The following is a 16,951-nucleotide window of genomic DNA, read 5'->3' as shown; positions in this document are numbered from 1 at the left end:
AGCCCTTTTTAACATTCCACACTTAAAAAAAAAAAATATATATATATATATATATATATATATATATATATATATATATATATATATATATATATATATATATATATATATATATATATATATATATATATATATATATATATATATATATATGTGTGTGTGTGTATTGGATCAATATCAGTACGGAAAATGTATTAGGACATTCCTATCTACATTTGTTTGGGGAAACAGACATGAAAAGTTTGGAGTTATCTTGTCTCACCCTCACAAAATTTAATGTACAGGATTAAACAAACCTTACTGATGAGATTTCCATCAAAGTTTTTTGGTCATGAATGACGCAGAAGAAGCCGGTTTTATGCCTGGAAGGAAGCTGTGAAACAGCATGCCATCATCATGGTGATGCTGTCGGCCTGTTTGTCCACCTGACCCATCTCCCATAGAAGATAAACTTATGTATTTCTGATTATAGTCATGCTTTACATCAGTGGCCCCTGCTTTCTATCTTCTCGTTCTCCTCTGCTCTTCAGGTGATCTTGTTTGAACAGCCAGGCCCAGGCATGCTGGCAGAGTTTTTAAAAGTCCTTAATTGCTGTTGGAAATATGTTAAGCATGTTGTTGGACGAAAAGAAGTGTTACTGTGACATGCATTTGTAACTGCTGGTATTGGAACAAATGAACACCTAACCCACCTTCCAGTCAGATCAACCAGTACAAACAACCGGTTTGTTTCCTGAGGATCCAGGGTCTAATTTATTAAGCTTCTATTCACACAAAACGTGGCATGTGGCCAATGGTGATGGTGAGAAGTAAGTCATCACAGAGGACATCTACACACCTTATTAGGGATGATTGTTAAACTAACCAACACTTATTGAGTAACATCAGCAACTTTCTTACTTACTTGTGCCTATTTTTTTTGTGTGCATACACACACTTCGGTTTGGCCCCTGGTCTTCAAAACACATACTGTTTGGATCAGCCTACATAAATGAATATAGTTTCCATGTTTGTTTATTCTTTAATAAAATTGTGTGATGTGTAAAAAGTGTTTCACACAGAAACAAAACTTTTAAAAATACTTTTTTTTCCCAGTGTTACACTAAAAATGTGAATTATAAACACAACAGCACTCAACAGCAGCACTTGAAAAAAGCTTAAAGCATCAAGAGTCTTTAAAGCTTTGGAGTTTGAAGAGGAATGTATTGATTCTTTGTATTTTGAAAATTTAAAAAGTTTAAATGGGGGCTTTTGAAAAGGAAATTTATGAATTTGAAATTTTGCTGAAATAATAATAAAAAAATGCTTTAAATAAGATTTTATTCTCTTATTTTTTTTTTTTTAAAGGAATTAACCATTATTTAGAAAGTTAGTGGTTTCCCGTTATACTGGAGATGTGATTTGACAAAGCCTGAACAATATAGAACATTCAGGATTACAAACATATATAACAACAAAGGGCTTTACAGAACAGAGCTATTATTTTAAAATGTCAAAATGTTTATTTCTATAGCGCCAATTCACAACACGTCATCTCAAGGTACTTAACAGTTCACCAAATCATACAGTCAATTTGATTCAAAGTTTTCTATCTAAGGAAAACCAGTTGATTGCATCAACTCATTGACTCGAATGTGATCCCTCACACTAAGCATGCTTGTAGTGACAGTGGAGAGGAAAAACTCCCTTTGAACAGGAAGAAACCTCCAGTAGAACCAGAATCAATGTGAGCGGCCATCTGCTGACGCAGACTGGGGTCCAAAGAGACAAAAGCAGAGATACAAAAAGCAGCTATTAAAGGCGGCCCCGTCCAGGAAACACACAGCCAGGCAGACAAGTTCCGAGCCAGCTCCCAAGTCAGAGGATGAAGAGAGCACATCCAGCCAGTCACAGTCAGAGAAACAGGACTACACTGAAAAACAGGCAGATCTCCAACATCTATAAACAAAGGTGTTGATGGCAGCAGCACAGCTGATATTTCTCTCCAGGATGGAGTCACAGCCAAACAGGAACAGACCAGATGAAGCTACTTTGAGAAAAAGCAGAGAGAGCAGAACGTTAGAGATTGAACTAATAGATTCTGCAGAATGGGAGAAAAGAGATAGAATGAAGCAGAACGATGAAATGGGGGTCCCTATGTCCTCCAGAAGTCTAAGCCTATAGCAGCATAACTATAGAGATAACTAAGGATAACCTGAGCCACTCAAACTATAAAGTAAGAGTTAAGATTTTTTCGATGAAAAAAATTGACATATCTTTACAGAATATTTTGGTATAATTACAATCCCCAAAAAAGATGAACAAGCTTTTCTTCATTATAAAAAAAAAAAGGTATACATTAGGTCCACATCTTTTTGATCAAAAATGCTTTAACAGGATAAACATTACGAATGACTTAATAGGAAATTTCTCTTACTTTATTTTTTATTAAGTATTTTTTAAGGAGTAAACATAATCTCGTAATAGAATATTTCTTAACCTTTTTTGGTTCTTTTCTTACTTATAAAAGGACAATCATAATCAATATAAATGGACTCTGGATAAAAACTTGACAGTGAGTAAATTTGACTTGTGGGTAAAGATGATAAAAGCTTTAATCCCTCTGGGAATTACGTCACTCACAACAGCATATTCTTTAGGAGTAACAGGAAAATGGAAAAGTGACAGAAAGTCAGAATAAGACAAGGAATGAGCATTTGGATTTAGTAATTGGCTTAAAAGCTCCACCGCAAGACGTCATGACGTAAGACGCAGCATCTCATGACGTAGGGTTCAATCAGGAAGTAGCTCGAGAGCAGCCGGTGAAAATGTCAACGTTCATCCTAACATTCATACGGCAGTAAGTCGGTCGTTTAACGACTTTATTCTGTTTATTTGGTTTTAGTTTGCAGTTGGTTTATTTTTAGCTTATTGTTGAATAAATATAGCCTGAAATACTCTGAGGTAACTGTAACCATCTGCCAATAATGTGATTCATTCACCTTGCTTTCAAACAGTGGCGAGACGCAGTACAACAGAGACAAGCTTCTACAAGGTAATTCAAAATAAAATAATGCGATATTGTTCTTTATTTTTACACTTAAGCAACTTATTCAGTTAAGGGGCAAAAAAAAAAAAAAGGTTACCAAAAATATTGACAAATTTATTTTGTGCAAAAGTAAAAAAGCTCTACAAACTAATCTGTATTCAAATAGATGACACTTTTAATAAGGGTTAGGCCATGCTTACTTTATGTCAAGTTATTGGGATCTTGATTCTTCTGCTATTCATTTTTATAGCGCCAATTCACAACACATGTCATCTCATGGCACTTTACAGTTCAGCCAGATCATCCAGTCACACTGATGAAAAGTTTTTTGTCTAAGGAAAACCAGTTGATTGCATCAACTCACTGACTCAAATGCAATCCCTCACACCAAGCATGCTTGTAGTGACAGTGGAGAGGAAAAACTCCCTTTGAACAGGAAGAAGCCTCCAGCAGAACCAGGCTCAGTGTGAACGGCCATCTGCCAAGGCCGACTGGGGTTCAAGGAGACAGAAGCTGAGATACAAAAAGCAGCTGTAAAAGGCGGCCCTGTCAAGGAAACCCACAGCCAGGCAGTCGAGCTCCGAGCTAGCTCCCATGTCAGAGGATGAAGAGAGCACATCCAGCCAGTCACAGGAACAGGACACTGGTGTTGATGGCAGCAGCACAGCTGATAGTTCTCTCCAGGATTGAGTCACAGCCAAACAGGAACAGACAAGGCAAAGCTACTATGAGAAAAGGCAAAGAGAGCAGAACGTTAGAGATTATACTTCTTTCTTAAATTAAATAAGGAGGTAAAGCTTAAATTTAAATTCCTAACAAAAGACCATCTCCTTTGTTTACAGCAGGTTAGTGAAGATCCCTTTATTTATGTTTCAAATCACAGCTTGTACCCAGGCCTGAAATATATTATATTAAACCCCTTAAATATCAAGGGAGACGGAATAAAAAATAAGATTCAAAATGTACACTCCTATTAAATAGATGACTGTACCACTACACAGTAAAAATATATTTTATTTATTCAAAATTGTATGAAGTAAAAACAGTGATACGTGACGCCCTCGATGGTAGAGTTTTTCATTTGTGGGTTTTAACAGGAAATAAGGATCTAAATTATGATAATAGGGTGTCTTAAATTTAAATGTGAAACTTGTCAAATTGGTGTTTCGGTGACATCTAGCGTGTCCTCAGGCCAATTGCTCTCTGCTTGTAGGTCAGGGAGTGGACATGCCTCTGTCAGAAACAGGTGTGCAGCAGGGAGAAGCCGTGGGAAAATACCTCAGAGACGTCAAGTTCTCCAAAGTCTTTGTTAGTAACCTGCAGCGAGCTGTGCAGGTAAATTACATGTTTGTTATTTGAGTTTTTGCATTCATTGTTTTAGACATGCAATTATGTAAAAAAGGATTCGCTCCCTTAAAGAATTTAGAATTTAGTTTATTTATATAGCACCAATTCACAACGCATCATCTCAAGGCACATCTCAGGAAATATGGTATAAATACTAGAAAAGCAATCAGAGAGCGCGGACCTCCACCAAGAAGCAAATTGTGCACCATATTGGGACTTACACCTATAGCTGAAACTCGCACATGATCTGGATCATCAGCAAATGTAAACAAACTGTTAATTGGCATGAGGTGCACCTCTGGTATAAAAAATTATAAAAAAATAAACACCCAAAACATAATATCCGTTCATTAGTTTTTAATTGATCCTGCTGGAAAACCAACAACGCTTCTTTTTCTTGTAAATTTGGTTTTCAGTAATATACCTCCAGACTTTTTGAGTCTGATGCTGAGGCTGTCAATAGTCACTGCCGTCACCTTCTGGATTAGTGGTGAATTGCCAAGTATCTCATCTAACAATGTTGGAGAATCTGTTTAAAAATTCTTATGTCTAGATAATTATAACTGATCAGGCGGGCCGGCTCCGTGGTCGGCATGTAGCTAGACTCTCTGGTGACGGCGGCAGAGGAGAGGACACTGAATAAACTGATGGACATCATGGACAACAGCAGCCACCCTCTGCAAACCGTCATCAGCAGACAGAGGAGCCTGTTCAGTGACAGACTGCTGCTTTCCACGTGCCGGACCAATAGACTTAAGAACTCTTTTGATCCCCACGCCATCAGACTGTACAACGCCTCACTGGGGGCGAGGAGGCGACACAGGACAGGGGGAAGAGGGAAGGAGTAGCAACACTTGTATTTTTTTTTTATTTTTCTGTTAAATGTGAACTCCATATTTATTTGTATTTTGCTTAAAGCTACAGTGTGTAATAATTACAGGGATATACAGTCAGAAATGTAATATATTATACATAACTATGTTATTTATCATCATCTACGAGCTCAGCCTCTTAACCTTAATTTTTGCGTTGCCTTAGAATTCTTTATTTATAATTACATAGGAGCGGGTCTCGCAGCCATGGAGGCAGACATCTTTGCGCTACGGCAGCGCAGAGCCAACAAACTAGCGATTGCGAGATCGCCCATTGCGCTCAAAAGTAACTACGGCAAGTTGAGAGAGATGAACTGAGACAGTACTGAAAACACAGACTAATGAAATACTATCTGTAAAATTATCTATGTAAACAAACCTCATCACTTGAGAAGGTAGGTGATGCGGACGTCTTGGAAGACATTTTGTCCCGTAACGCTCGCCGTACTGTTGGGGGGGAGAAGCGGTGGGGGGAGATGTTCATGTTGCTGCGGTCTGCAGTCTGGACGTTAGATGTCGCTGAAAATTACACACTGTAGCTTTAATTTTAATTAAATTTAACTTAATACTTTTTTGTTGCTTGATTTTAACTTAATTTAACTTAATACTTTTTTGTTGCTTGATTTTAACTTAATTTAACTTAATACTTTTTTGCCCTGTAAGCTGCTGGTAACCTTAATTTCAGGAGGGAGTCTTCCCAAGGGATCAATAAAGTTCTAAGTCTATTATAATCAAGACACAAGATTTTAATGCATTGTTCCTTTGCATGAGAAACACCTCTAATAAAAATTTAATAAAAAATTTGTACATAACTTTTAAAGTTATTCTTTTTACAGACAGATGGACAAACTCAAACCTAAAAACATAACCTACTTAGTGGAGGTAAAAATGGTTTCTCTTGTAAACCATGATTTAAAAGGTTTACAAAAAGAAACCCTGAATCTACTGAAATGGGACATGTATGGCAGCATAAAGCAAGGCACATCTTAAAAAGCAGTACTAGAGATAGACCAACACATCAACTACATGGTATTTTTTGGCCGATGTTGCCATATTTTTGTTGTTAGGTGATACTTGCGTGCATTATTAAATCTCAAGGAGATCATCCTTTTTTGATGTTTAGATTGATTTGTTAATTATTTTCCATTAAAGTTAGGAGCTGTGTAACATTTTTTTTGTCTTGATAACAACTTTATCATGTAAATGGTGGAAGGAAAAGCCCTATTTTCTCCCAAGAGTCAGCCCCAAGAAATCAGCATTACATATCCGGGATTGATTAAACGGATGTCTAAATCATTCGATTTCTAAGCAGTAGACCTTCTACCCATCTAAATAAATTGATAACCATATCAGAAACAGTAAGTGAAGCAGTGTTGTGACCTCAAACAGGCTGTTCATGCTTAGAAGGCCTTCAGTGTTCCTTTAATTAAGAAAAGACATCTGCAAGGTGGAGCCCAAAGGGATGTAAAAGATGAAAGACAAGTTTATGTCTTTAAATGGGCGTTGGTTGGTCTGGATAGCTTTCTCCTTTCATAATGAAAACCTCTGAAAAAATCATGTTGTATTTTCAGGTAATCTTTGTCTTTTGTTAAAATCAGTTTAAAATGTTTTAAGTTTGATAAAAAGCGAAAGCTTTAGAAATCTGTGAGACAGCGGGATATTTTTGCAGGACTTCTGATACTCGTGGATTAGTCCAATAAAGCAGGATTCTTGTTTTTATCCTTTTGACCCTATCCTTCACATCCCCATGCCAACAGCTGCAGAAAATCAGTCTATACTCATGCATATCTCATTAGTAAGACAGAAAACAGGATGATGACTCTCACATGAAATTGCTGTGTGGGTATTCATGATTTGGTGGTGTTTGACTCACTGATGCTGACCGTAAATACATGTCTTAATATGCATTTAAACATTGAACCGTTTGATTTCCAGTATATTTGCCCTTTTTTTCCAGACGGCAGAGCTAATCCTGAAGAACAACACTCACTGTTCTGGAATGGAGATGGTTTCAGAGCCTTTACTCAGAGAACGGGTATGATCCACTCACTGTAATGTTGGGGGGAAAAAAACAACAAACAGCTGGACTAGTTAGATGATGTTTCCTGGATTTGGATTTGAACCAAATTGTTTTTGACACAGGGTTTTGGTGTCGCTGAAGGACGCCACAAAGAAGACCTGAAGAACATGGCGAACGCTGCCGGTCAGTCATGCCGTGATTACACGCCTCCAGGAGGAGAAACTTTAGACCAGGTGAGTTGGACAGCATCTAGATCAGGAGTATTTCTTATCAAACAGTGACACCTACTGGTAATATTTGGGTATTACAACATTACAACCTAATTTCCCCAGAAAACACTTTTTTTTTAAACAGAATAGTACCGAAAAACTGAATTGGGTGAAATTGAAATGTGATATTTGAGCTTTGGTTAAAAACATTATACCATAAATATGATCTCATATTTTTAGTGTTGACAGCTTTTCAATCTGGTTTATGCAAGCAAACTTAGTTATGTTTAATTTGAAGTCATGGTCCTAATTTTTATGAGGTGACCTTTAATAGTCACACTATTGCAGTAGTTCACATGAACCCAACAAGACAGACTAGACTGGTCAAAATGTCTCTGTGCTGCAGTTTGAAATATAAACCAAGAAATTAACACTTGGGGAAATTTTTCCATTTAGCAAGGTGCTGCTTGATATGAAAGGTTTCAGAACTAATGGGTTGGATAAAAACACAAATAATAGAAATTTCTAGTCAAATTCCTGATTTTAAATCCAATCTTACAAGGATGTGAAGGTTAAACTTAACACTTTCTAGTCAGACTGAGCCTTTGTAATCATGGGCTAACAGAATCAGATAAGGTATTAAACGAGGGGACTCTATATTCTTAAACAAATGTTTGCCACATCCAAAACAATACAAACAGTGCCTTATTTTCATACCTCTTTGTGTTATCAGTCAAATAAAATCCCACTAAGGTTTTGATTTTGACCAGTGTGTTCTTTATGGGGTCTAAAAATTGCTGTAATGCAGCGTAAAGATGCACCCGTACTCGTCATAAAACAAGTACAAGCTCAACCACTAATGTTTGCAGTTAGAAATCAGCTGTGAGCAGATGATGTTTTGCTCTTTGTATGAAAGAAAAAATAAACAATTTGAGTTTCATTTTCTCTCAAAAGCATCAAAACCAAAGACTCATCTTAGTTTTTTCCCCCCTCCTCAATCATGTTAAACTTGTAGCCCCCATGTCACTTACTTCCAGGTGAAGCTGAGATTCAAAAATTTTCTACAAGTCCTTTTTAAAGAAATGCTGGATATGAGTGGCTCCTCAGGACAGGAAACTCCCTCATTGGCGCTTTCTGCAGAAGACGCCGCAATGGCCAGCTGCGATTTCCAGGGGGCATCGGCCCATGTTCTGGTGGTGAGCCATGGCGCCTACATCCGGGTGGCCATTAGGCACCTGGTGGAGGACTTAAAGTGCAGCCTGCCTGCTGGAGCGAAGACGTCACAGCTGTTTTCGCCTTGTCCCAACACGGGGATCAGCCGCTTTGTTATCACTCTGAGCCGAACCGAGTCAGGTCCGGTGCTTTCTGCCGCTCGCTGTCTATTCACCAACAGAAAAGACCACCTGGAAAAGCTACAAGAACCGGAGTAGGAGACGAATGACAGAGTAGGACCTCAGCAGTGGCACAGGAAACTCAAATCAACAGTGTTTTCTTAATAATCAGCATGAAAATCACTTAGAATCACTGTATTAAAGTAGTTCCTTCACACATTACAGAGGGACGTATTTCATTTATAAACAGGTAATTTAGTTACCTCTTTTATAACTTGATACCAAAGTAGAGCCTATTTATTCCGTCTTTGTGTGCAGATATTCTTTATTGTGCTGTGCAATAAAAGTTGGAGCACTGAGTTGTGAATTAGGGTAAAACTTTCTGTAAAACAGACTTTGTGTAAAGACACTATGAATGGGTATATCTGTGAAGATTCTCAGTCATCCATCACTATAAATGGGTGAAAGGTGTGGCTGTAAGTTTTGTTTGTTATTGGGTATTAAATGATTAGTTTTGGTGAACTGAAAAGCTTTATAAGCTGAAAGCTTACATTAAAACCTGACCTCATTGTCTTGAAGACAAAATGACTAAATTATTCCCGTCATTGGGCATAAATTTGACTTTCAGCTCTAAGAAAATGGTTTAAGACATGTTTGATTATTTTAAGAGTTAAGCTGCTTTTTGTTCATTGTCCTGATTCTGTATGACTGTCGATGCTCATTGTAGAAATTCGTATTAAGCCTTAAATATATAGTGTGTTTACTGCTTAAGCAGTATAATCATAAGGTATAAGGAACAAAAAAATCTAACTTTTAATTTGAGTGCATTTATTCAGCAGGAGAATAAATAAACAAGAGATTTATTTTACACAGTAGATGCAGCCATACATAAAAGCTTCAAGCGGTAAAAAGTCTTTGATGTAGTTTAAGGAAAAAAAACAAACAACCTAAAACTTTAACCCCGAAATAAAAAGACATAAAAAAGTACCAGGCATCTTTAAAAAAACAACTTTTATTGATTTTTTTCTCAGGATTACAGTAGATTGCTCTGCCTAGCACATACGTAAAAAAATAAAAAGAACAAAAACAATTAGCAACAAACTACAAAAGTTTTTTCTCCTTATTTTACAGAGGAATCGACATAATGTATGAAGCACGCGCCTGCAGCCAAGCTCAGGAATCAGGCTTTCTGCTATACATTCAAACATAAAAGGACACATTCCTTACCTTCACTTAAAAAAAACTAAAACAAAGGGACATGTACAATCTGAAGATGGTCCAGTGAGGTTTTATTCAGGAAGGAAAAACGGATTCTAGCATGAAAGAAAACAATACGGCTAAGCTTTTAAGTGTTTTTCTCAGTCTGGTCCTAAATTATTCTTAACTTGCATCCAAATATCGAAGTTGTTCTTTCCGTGTCCTGATCTATGATCTTGAAACCAAACCTGACTCTGAGCTGGTTAGTTTTTCCAGAATGAGTTACCATGGTGACAGATTCAGCTCAGAATCAAAGCTGTATAACACTTCTGGCCCATGGGATGTTTTGGTTGCCTTTGTTTTCCCGATACGATTTATAGTTTTAGTAGCTGAGATGCTACATGTATCAGAACACATATGAGAGTTAAATTATAATGTGAAAAAAGTTGGTAAAATGTGATTAACTTCATCTGAATAGAATTAGATGTTGGTGATATGGTTCAGCTCCACCATAAATCTGTTAATTCCCAAATTGGCGCTGTTTGAGTCACTGCATTAAGACATTTACTCTCCCACCATGTTTTGCTAAAAAGGGAACGCCGTTTTTTTTATTTTTTTATATTACATTGGGCCTTGATTTTCGTTATTACATCATGTTCTACTCTCCCATATGAGTTTTGTGTCATTTGAAGCTGTTCTGAAGATATTCTGTTAGGTTATATCCAAGTAACGTCTTCCTATGGGCAACGACTTGAAGGCACAAACTAAACTGTTCATAATTTATTCTTTATGGTAAGTAGGCGAATCACTGTCCCCCAAACATCCGCGGTTATATTTTTTATATTTATATATATTTTTTAAACAAACCAGAGTGTGTATGACGTTTATCGCTCTTTCCAAAGCACTGGTACCGTGTGCTTTGGGAAGAGCGGACTCCAGTATGATGGAGGATTGGTCCTCAGTAAAGGAAAAAGATGTTGTAAATGTTAATGTTAAGGCATTTAGCAGACACCTTTATCCAAAAAGTTGATACAATTTTACAGTTATCAATATGAAAATAAGTTCTCTAAAATCCCTGGTCAGAATCAGTGGTGACAGCAAAGAGGGAGGGAAGTGCAGAAAGAGTAGTAGAGGGGGCATGGGCAAGAGTTAGGATAGGAGATGCCTGTGAAGAGGTGAAGAGGGGATCACATTTCCTAAAGAAAGACAGGGATTCTGCTGTTCTTGTAGCACTTGGTTGGTCATTCCACCTTCTTGAAACAACACATGAAAACAGTTTGGATTTTCTTAAACATGGTGTAGGCACTGCTCGATGACAATCATTGCTGTAACATTGACATTGCTGACCGAATTGGCTGATTTGTGACATAAGTCTTTGTTAGAGGGCTAAGGTAGATGGGAACTGTACCCTTTGTAGGCTAGCATCAGGGACTTGAATTTGATGCGGGCAGCCAGGGGTAACCACTGAGGCTGTAAATACCATGTCCCAGGAACTGTGATGCGGCATATCTGTAGGGTGTAACATCAATAACTTGTTAAGATGCCAGATAATTGATATTACATTGGGTAATATTTGCAATCAGCTGTCTTCTATATCCATCTTGGCCTAAAACTCAAACTCCAGAAGAGATCCAGTAAGTTTATCATAAGGGAAAACTAGGTGATCTTAAGAGACGCTCATGAAAAGATCCCTTAGAACCAGATTAGGTGCTGTTGTGTTGCCAGAAGGAGTCTTTTGGTTCATGTTTAAGTTAAACAAGTTCATTTTTCCCCCCTGCTATTTATTTCTTTACTTGCTAAATCTCCATTGCAGAATAATTGCACTCAAAGATATAAAAACACAAATGAATTTAAAGGCGTTTATCTTCACCAGGAGTGCCAATCATTTTAAAGGTTGCAGTGTATTGATTTTAAAAGTATTTTTAGAAACATGATGAATTAATTTCATATAAACAAAGGATTGGTTTAGATTTAAGATTAGATTAAATAAAACGGTTTAATTATTGAAGTGATGAACAAGCTTTATAAAGTGTTGCTTTACCTGTTTGCATGTTATTTATGGATTGAGGTAAAATGTCAGGATGTTAAGTAATGAGTGGAAAGCTGTTTAAGACATGTTTATTATAATCACAAATGTTTACACACCAAGTAACACACAGTGTTTCCTTTTCTCGCTTTATTTTATCCCAAATTCAAGCAACTCTCCTTCCACAACAACTCCAGCTCATACATTCAAAGTACACCTTTAATTGTTTTGTTTTTTTGTATGTACACAGTTACTGCAAAGCATCCTTATAAATACTATAAATAATAAAGGAATGGATTTAAATAAATAAATACACTTTGGGGTATTTTTTTGTTCTTTGTGTTTGCTGGTGGTGTGCAGCACCTGATTATCACATGAAGACTAATTGGAGCTAAAATTTACAGCTTTTTAAAAACATTTTTCAACCTGTATTTTCGTTTAAAGCCATGAATTAAATATTGGACAAATAAAGTTTAGATTGATTCAGTAAATCTACTCTGTCATGATATGTTCAAGTCATTTTCGATATCTGAAATGGAAAAGCATTTAATTAAAACCCTAACTGTAATGGAAGCTTTGCCTACATGTATTTATATGTACACTTTGGTCCTCCAGAGGTAGGATAAATTAGGATTTCTGCCTTGGAAAAACATCTTTGTGGGTTTGTTAGTCTGGGAAGAAACCCAAAAAGTTCTCAAACACATTTGAAAATATTCTCTCTACTGAATTTTGTTGTTTTTGGAAAAGATACCAACTAAATATGTGGAATATGGTTTAGCTTTGGTGTTTTAACAGAATTAAATTACATTTAAACTAACTAAACTAAAATGTTAAAAAAATCTATCTAATTATCCCATCTTCGCAAATGTTACAGATTATTTAAATACAATATAAATTGTGCAAAATCGATAGCTCAAGTGATATGCTGCGTTTTCATTGTATCAACACGCTGTGTTTCTACATGATCCACCAGCAGTTTGGCCTAAGCTAGAAGTAGTTTGTCCCTCTAAGCTCAGCCCACGGAGCCGGTGTTCCTTGGACCAGTCTGTCTAAAAGACTGAACGTTCCAGGGGTCTTGGTTGGACGGAGCCTGTTGCAGCGTCTCCCTGGAAACGTTGATGCCGTCATCCCCGACCTCGATCTCCACCTCCAGCTCGCCGTCATCCTCTCGCACAGCCTGGGAGTCTGAGCCCTCCTCTGCCTGCCCCAGCAGGACATTGTGTGGGTCTGAGGGATCAACCACTCGGTTCCTCTTTTCTCTGTGCAGCAAGAGGCGCTCCAGCGGCACTGTGTTTTTCTTGGGTAGGAAGAGGGCGGTCTGCGGCAGATTCTGACCCATTGAGTACACCTGCCGGGAGCCTTCCAAGTTGAACAGGATGCCGGTCCGGGTGGAGTAGTACACATCCCGGTTATTCTCCAGAAGCTTGTGGTTGAACAGACATTCCTCCCTCAGACACACAGGCTACAAGACAGAAATGGTTCACATTTATCAACACTTAATGTTCAGTTTCATAACTTTGAAAACTATAAAACATATTTTATTAAGTTAGTTCAGTTCAGTTTCAGATTAATAAAATATATTATGCAACAGATCCTATCAATGCTGATATATGCTGATTGTTTTATCAGTATACACTATGAAAATTAATTTTAGAGTGTCTTTATTATTAGCCATAGATTCTCTTTTTCACTTTTAGCCACAAATGTTGAATTTCAAAACAACTTGTAAATTCTAACATTAACTACTAATAGGTGATGGTTAAACAAAGCTGTTGGTTCACTCAAAGATTGTAGGAAAGAAAGCCATTTATATATATATAAATATATAATCTTAAGATTATATGCTATTGAAGAAAGAAATTTAATTTGTATCTTCTTAGTGGTAGTGCTAATGCTAATGATGCTGGTTAGCTGCGATGTTTAGCGTTTATAACTAATTGGATAACAAATAGTTTCAATAGTTAGTAAGAATTTAACTTATTTGAGTTTGAATTGAATGAATAATTTTAAACATTTTAATTTGATCAGAAATGGGTGAATTTTTATCTGTCTTAACTGTTAAACTGGAATCATTTCTTTCTAGAATTATTAGATAAAGTCTTTAAAGTTAAATGTTTAATGATGATAGTCTTATTGGTGAAATTTGAACCCTTTGTTTTGTTAGTGAATGGTAAAGAAATTTAATTGGATTGTTTAATTTTTTTGCTTGTAAAATTTATAAGTGAAATAAAATTAGTATTTGCAAAAAAATGTAATGTCTTATTTATCTTAATATGCATCTGTATTTATTTTAAGAGTCTGTTTAAAAGTGTTGTTTTTGTTCAACTCAAAATAAACTAGTATAATTAAAACAGGGGGGAGGACTTGTATCGATTTTTGGACAGTGCATTTTAATCATTACTTTTAAAATTATAATTTAAAAGCTCAACCTTACAGACATTTTTCATATAGAACTTTTTGATTTTGTACTGTCCTTCCATTTTAAATTTAAACAAATAGGTCTGACAAAGGTTAAAATAAACAAAAGAAACAACTTTTTAAAATCTATTTTCAGATGGTAGCTTGACAGTTTGCAATGAATCAGATCCATACACAATATAGCCATAAAATTATACTTAAAACGAAATAATAGGCCTGAAAATAGGAAAAAATATTACATTTCAATTTGCTTATTGTTCCACTAATCAAATATTCTTAACAGCAACAAGTTGAGAATTCGGGAAAAAATTATTTTTAGTCCATTAAAGGAATGATTCAGGGAAAAATAAATCTTCAGACTTAAAAATTAAAACAAAGAGACATTACTGTAAATCTACACAATAAAAATGTTTTCCGGTTAGTTATTACTTTTGTTTTTCATATTCAACCAATCAGACAAATTTTATTGTTTAAATCTATCTTCCAAAAACAGAGAAATATGCATTTTCTGAATTGTTTTCAACTTGAATTTAGTGGCGCGATTACTTACCATATCAATGACAAATTAAATTTGTTTTGTAATAAAAAGCTCCTTGGTGTAAATCTCCCGATGAAACAACTTTTAACTTTTATGTAAAGAGCAGAAGAACGCATTTGGAGTTGTGCGTAAAAGTTCGTATTGCGCCATAAAGCACAATAATGGCATAAATAGAGTGAAATGATAATATAAAACTGTAGAATGGGGGCTGTGATTAAAGTTAAAAGCATTAAAAAGTAGATTTAACAAATAAAACAAAATGAAAAAATGTTACAGACTCGTGCGTAAAATGGGAGAAAATGCGTAACAGGTGCCAAACATGTTTTATAACACGGTTTAGTTTGGATTATATATTTCTGAGATTTATTAGTTATTGTTTGCCTTACCGAGGTGAAAGGGTTGCCCTCCAAATCCATGCACAAGTAGCGGTTGCTTTTGACGCCGAAGATGGCCATTCGCTCCCGTGTTTCAGCTTTTAGAAGAATTACACCTGCAGGGGGGGAAAAACAAAGTAAACTTTTCACCACCTTGGAAAGATGTGCGCAGATGTCAGGATCACATATGAACCTTTAAGGAACAGCCTCATCAGAAGCAGAGCTTACTGTAAGATGTTCTGGCTGTGGCTCTGCACACAGTGCCGTCCAGTCTGATCTCCAGGTAGAAGGTGTTGAAGTCCGTGGAGGTCTGAAGGTGGACGTATCTCCTGGGGTTCCCCCAGTTGGATCCAAGCAGCGGTGAGGGGTTCGGGGCTGCTTCACCGATGGGAAGACCCTGCAGGACGGCAAGGAGCAGAGCCAGCATGGTGTCCCTCATTCTGGGTCGCTTTCTGACATCCATCCTGTTGGTTTCCACTGGAAGTTCAGAGGTTCTGTTGCGCCAAAGTTTGGTGGCGCTACCTTTTTAAACCCCTCGGAGCGCCACTCCTGCTCACATCCACAGCTAGAAAAAAAAAAAAAAAGAAGCAAAACAGTCGCCCCCAAAGATGTGCGGGCTGCTGCAACGGAAGGACCACTTCCACATCTCTGTGTTTATCCCAGGTTTGTTGGTCAAACAACGGCACTCATATTTTTGGTTACAACTCACGCCTCCTCCACTTTAAACTGTTTATTAATAATCATCCTGGTTCAAGTTGTCATTTAGTGTAGGAGGTTGATTTATGTAATTGTACTAAAAAAATCTTCATTTTTAACCTGGAACCTTTTAAAAATAGAATTATAGAGTTTGTTTTTTAATTGCATCATATACTTCCAATTTACCCTGTGCAACTTTAGGGCCAATATTTGGCTTACAGCTTGCTTTTTCTATCTCTTGTTTTAAGACACCTGCTGGTCACTACATTTCCACTCTTTCACCAGCAGATGGAGACACTTCCTTACTTAGAAAAGTCTGCAAAAGAGGCTGAGATGCAATATCTAAATGGGACAATGTAAAACCCCCAGAAACAGTCATTTCCAGTTTTTTCCTCACAATCATTTGGTTTTAAGGAAATACGATTTTTTTTACAGTCAAGGAGAAAAAGCAACTTCTTGAACTTGTTTACTTGGATTAAGTTAACTTAATTTTTATAATTGTTAATGTAACAATGAACAAGCTTCTGAAAGCCTTCTTGCTGAATGGTGAATGACATCTAGCTTTCAGGTATGGATGCTTTTAATCATGATATGCAGATTTTCAGCCAACATGCATGATGATGACTGCTTAGGACCCCAGCGCTTTAAGAGGGCCCCCAGGAACAATATTTTGTTTTCTTTAGCATCTATAATGATTTTCATATAGATGCAAGAAAACATTCAATTTCATGATGAAATTATGTATTTTTACATCAATATAGCTTTAATAATGTACAATTATTACTTATACAGGATAAAATAATTATTACTGATGGGGCTAGATTAACACAAAGAAGAGGAATGATCATTGAATCTTTTTAGAGGCAATGTTATCGTTGAAGAGCAAAGATATGCT

The 16,951-nt window shown here is 36.6% G+C and overlaps 2 protein-coding genes across 2 annotated transcripts; one reads left to right on the top strand and one right to left on the bottom strand.

The window, feature by feature from the left end:
• Window positions 1–2,771: 2,771 nt before the first annotated feature.
• Window positions 2,772–9,798, top strand: tigarb (TP53 induced glycolysis regulatory phosphatase b). The gene is made up of 6 exons (XM_038300192.1): window positions 2,772–2,839; window positions 2,997–3,034; window positions 4,242–4,363; window positions 7,205–7,282; window positions 7,390–7,500; window positions 8,514–9,798. The coding sequence occupies exons 1-6, from the start codon at window positions 2,808–2,810 to the stop codon at window positions 8,904–8,906; spliced, it is 774 nt and encodes a 257-aa protein (XP_038156120.1). The 5' UTR covers window positions 2,772–2,807; the 3' UTR covers window positions 8,907–9,798.
• Window positions 9,799–12,553: 2,755 nt separating this feature from the next.
• On the bottom strand, window positions 12,554–15,922 carry fgf23 (fibroblast growth factor 23). Its single transcript, XM_038300191.1, has 3 exons — window positions 15,589–15,922; window positions 15,373–15,476; window positions 12,554–13,492 (listed from the first exon to the last, which is right to left on the bottom strand). Exons 1-3 carry the CDS (start codon window positions 15,821–15,823, stop codon window positions 13,043–13,045), a joined length of 789 nt encoding a protein of 262 aa, XP_038156119.1. The 5' UTR covers window positions 15,824–15,922; the 3' UTR covers window positions 12,554–13,042.
• Window positions 15,923–16,951: the final 1,029 nt, after the last annotated feature.

This window comes from Cyprinodon tularosa, unplaced genomic scaffold, assembly GCF_016077235.1.
Source record: "Cyprinodon tularosa strain WSP-4 unplaced genomic scaffold, ASM1607723v1 ctg442, whole genome shotgun sequence".
NCBI classification, from domain to species: domain Eukaryota; kingdom Metazoa; phylum Chordata; class Actinopteri; order Cyprinodontiformes; family Cyprinodontidae; genus Cyprinodon; species Cyprinodon tularosa.
This window is presented reverse-complemented; position numbering and strand designations above follow the sequence as displayed.

Excerpts from the sequence above, each read along its gene's own strand:
- tigarb (XM_038300192.1), top strand. The coding sequence starts at position 2,808 with ATGTCAACGTTCATCCTAACATTCATACGGCA. Across the intron at positions 3,035-4,241 it reads CAGAGACAAGCTTCTACAAG|GTCAGGGAGTGGACATGCCT; the intron begins GTAATTCAAAAT and ends CTCTGCTTGTAG. Across the intron at positions 7,283-7,389 it reads AGCCTTTACTCAGAGAACGG|GGTTTTGGTGTCGCTGAAGG; the intron begins GTATGATCCACT and ends TTTTTGACACAG.
- fgf23 (XM_038300191.1), bottom strand. The coding sequence starts at position 15,823 with ATGGATGTCAGAAAGCGACCCAGAATGAGGGACACCATGCTGGCTCTG. Across the intron at positions 15,477-15,588 it reads CACAGCCAGAACATCTTACA|GTGTAATTCTTCTAAAAGCT; the intron begins GTAAGCTCTGCT and ends CCCCCCCTGCAG. Across the intron at positions 13,493-15,372 it reads AGGGCAACCCTTTCACCTCG|CCTGTGTGTCTGAGGGAGGA; the intron begins GTAAGGCAAACA and ends TCTGTCTTGTAG.